Below are 3,394 nucleotides of genomic sequence, written 5' to 3'. Positions count from 1 at the left end.
ACAATTCATACATCATTCTCTGAAAAAAAAAAGGATGCATAGCGCCAAATACTTAATGAGCCGTAACACCTTAATTACTTTATGATTTATGAATAGATAAAAGGTAACATAATCAATAAGGAAATAATTCATGAATCTGAGGTCATTAATTTAAATCGCTCATTCACTCCCCTCTTGAGGCCAAATTTATGAAATCAAAAGTTATCAGCAACATACAACTTTGAGTAAATGCAAGATCATATGGTTCATGTATTTGCTTTTATTTTTGATAAATAGATATTGAGGGTGGGGAGATGAGATTCAAACCACTAATATCAAGCAGCTACAAATGAATTATTACTATTGGACTCTTACTAAAACCTCACATGATTCATGCATCGATGAATTATAATTTAGATTCACAAAAATGTTTCCAACAAAAAAAAAAAAAAAAGAGGATAATACAAGGAAAATGTACTGGAAAGAAAAAAAGAAAAAGAAAAAGAGAGAAAGAAGAGAGAGCATTAAATAAGAAGAGTATTATCCAACAACCAAAAAAGAAAAGAAAAAAAAAAAGATGAGAGTTAAGAAAAGTAGTAATGAGCACGTGAATAGCATGTGGCATTGACAGGACAGCGCTATAAATATATGAAGAAAGAATCGCCAGCTTGCTTACAAGTCTCAGCTAGCCCCCCAAACAAAAAACAAAAACCAAATCCAACGTTGTTACTAAGTCGCCGCGGCAAAACCGAAACGTTTCACTTTTTAACAAGCCGCTTTTTTGGAATCTACCTCAGTTCATTTCCCCGATATTCCGCTCTCCGTGTTCCTCTCTCCGATATTTCGGTAAGTTTTCGGACATTTAATGCTAACTACCAAAACAAGTAAAACAATTAAAAAATAAATAAAAAATCACCGATTAGTACGCGCTTTCTTCCTTGCTCGTCTATTGTCTAATATAGTAGCTTGCAGAGACTCTCTTTCCCTCTATAATTTTTATTTGCATTTTATTTCTGTAGTGTAAATATTGGTTTTGACGACTAGAAGAGAGAAAGGAGGATTGTTGTGTTTCAGTTTTCACTTTTCAGAGATTTTTTTTTTGAGTTCGGTCGTCTTGGGATGGATGAACGGTGGAGATTTAAAGGGTTGAAGATCCGCATGGCAGTGTTCATTGTAGTGCTATTACTGTTTATTCAGAATCTGAGTCTATGTTCGTCTCTGAACACCGAAGGTACATATATATATTTTTAGTATAAACCATTGAGTTCTGCATGTCCGTACAGTTCGGAAGCTGATAAGTTTTTCTTTAAAGAAACAGGAAAAGCTTTATGAATTATGACATAGTGTATATATGTGTGTTTGGACGCAGGTTTGGCGTTGTTAAGGTTCAGGGAGAGCGTGGTGAGGGACCCTTTTGGGGCTTTATTGGATTGGAATGACAACGAGGGAGTGGTTGATCCGTGTTCTTGGTTCGGAGTCGAGTGTTCGGACGGAAATGTAGTCATCTTGTGAGTGAAACTCAAATCGTTTTTATGCAAAAATCTATTTTACTTGTTGAGTATAAATGTGTTTCTGCTTCTGATTCTTTGAGTTTTGGTCCAAAAAGCAAGGAAATAATGCTGTTTTAAAACTAAAACCAGAAATTTATGCTAAATGAAATTTGACTATCAATGTGTTTTAGCTAAGAGTTTGTGTTGCCCGTACTCGATTAACTATGTGTACATATTTGGTACAGTAGATAAGAAAGCGTATTCTTTAGTAAACGATTAAAATTAGTCTGCTGCAATTTTCTTTTTGGAAGTCAACTTAGAATGGGATTCATGGGGCTAAAGATGCATAGGAATTTCATTCTTATAAATCTTTTTTCATTGTTAATCGTTTCCATACATGCGATAATCATACATCGAATTGTCTTCCGATGTTAACTGGAGATAATGTGATCTTGTAAACACAAATGTGTCTCATACTCTCATTCTTTCAGTACCAACGAGTTTGTACTTAATCTGACTTCTTTTGCTTAAATAAAAGATACATATCTGGGGAATTTTGTTCCTTGTTTAAGGTGAATCAAGTCAATTATAGGATCTTACTTAAGATCCAAATTTTAATTTGCAAGAATAGGAGCTTTCACAAAAGAAACAAAGACATTATTGCTTGACACCACGTTCTTACAAATAATTGAAGTGATATATTGCCAATTTTGAAGAGAAAACAAAAGTTGATAAAGCTGTATGTGCCGGTCTTGATGGAACACTTAATTTTGCTGCTCTTCTAATTGTTGGCTTTGTCCTTATTTTTGCTGTTGTGCTTCTTACCTACTGATTGAGCTATTCCTGCTTCTTGTAATATTTGAAAATTTTAATGTGCTCTAATTTGTAACCCTCAAGTCAAATTTGTCAATGTGCAGGAATTTGAAGGATCTTTGTCTTGGAGGAACCGTGGCACCTGAACTTGGGAAGCTAGCTTACATAAAATCTATGTAAGAATGTATTTGGCCTGAAAACTCACATTGGTCTAAGTAATTATATGACTAATTACTTGTGCTTAATTTCTACAGCATTTTACGCAACAATTCTTTTTCTGGAAATATCCCAAAAGAGATCGGGGATTTGAAGAACCTGGAGGTTTTGGACCTGGGATACAATAACTTTAGTGGATCATTTCCATCTGATTTCAGCAATAATCTTTCGCCGATTACTCTGTAATATGAACCTTTCACATTGTCATTTTCACCAGTCCATTCTTTTAATGAGCTTCTACTAAGTCCATCTTGTGATTTTTTATGCAGTTTACTTGACAATAACGACTTCCTTGGTAACTTGTCTCCTGAACTCTACGAGCTTAAGACATTTTCTGAATTTCAGATGAATGATAACCAGCTAACTGGTACTCCTTTGAGGGCATCTTATAATTGCAGATCTTTGACATGGTAAGCAAGTTCATTTATCTAATCCTACTAGTAAATCTACAACAATAAAACTTTAAATCTGTGATTTTGGAAAAATAGGGGCAGGACTTGGGGTTGAGGTTCTATCATGCTGCTAGTAATAACAATCTCCACGAAAAGTAGAAACTAGTTTGGCAATACTATCTTGATAAGGCGTTAAGAAATAATTTTTGGTGAAACTTGCCGTACATTAGCCTCTGGTGAAAGAAAATTTTACACATTGTTGCTACCTGAGCACAGTTTAGTCATGTTAAATATGGATAAATATATCTGGAATTTTTGGATGGTGTGAATTACACACACACAGCAACCTTGGTTGTACTAAGAAGATTGAGGATTTTTATTTTATGTTAATTTTTAAATACTGAATGACCCTGTAAATATCATTACCAAAACATGTAGGGTGATAACGGAGAATCTTGATTGTACTTGTACATGATTAGATTCAACAATATAATCTTCATGATA

General features: G+C 34.2%; 1 protein-coding gene across 1 annotated transcript; it reads left to right on the top strand.

Annotated features, from left to right (window-relative positions):
• The first annotated feature begins 655 nt into the window (after window positions 1-655).
• LOC112040728 (protein MALE DISCOVERER 1) lies at window positions 656-3,327 on the top strand. Its single transcript, XM_065783051.1, has 6 exons — window positions 656-825; window positions 999-1,210; window positions 1,349-1,487; window positions 2,387-2,458; window positions 2,537-2,680; window positions 2,768-3,327. Exons 2-6 carry the CDS (start codon window positions 1,099-1,101, stop codon window positions 2,910-2,912), a joined length of 612 nt encoding a protein of 203 aa, XP_065639123.1. The 5' UTR covers window positions 656-825; window positions 999-1,098; the 3' UTR covers window positions 2,913-3,327.
• The last annotated feature ends 67 nt before the right edge of the window (window positions 3,328-3,394 follow it).

Source organism: Quercus suber, unplaced genomic scaffold (assembly GCF_002906115.3).
Source record: "Quercus suber isolate HL8 unplaced genomic scaffold, Cork oak 2.0 scaffold_326, whole genome shotgun sequence".
Taxonomy (NCBI): Eukaryota; Viridiplantae; Streptophyta; class Magnoliopsida; order Fagales; family Fagaceae; genus Quercus; species Quercus suber.
The sequence above is the reverse complement of the archived record's forward strand: the minus strand, read 5'-3'. Positions and strand labels throughout refer to the sequence as shown.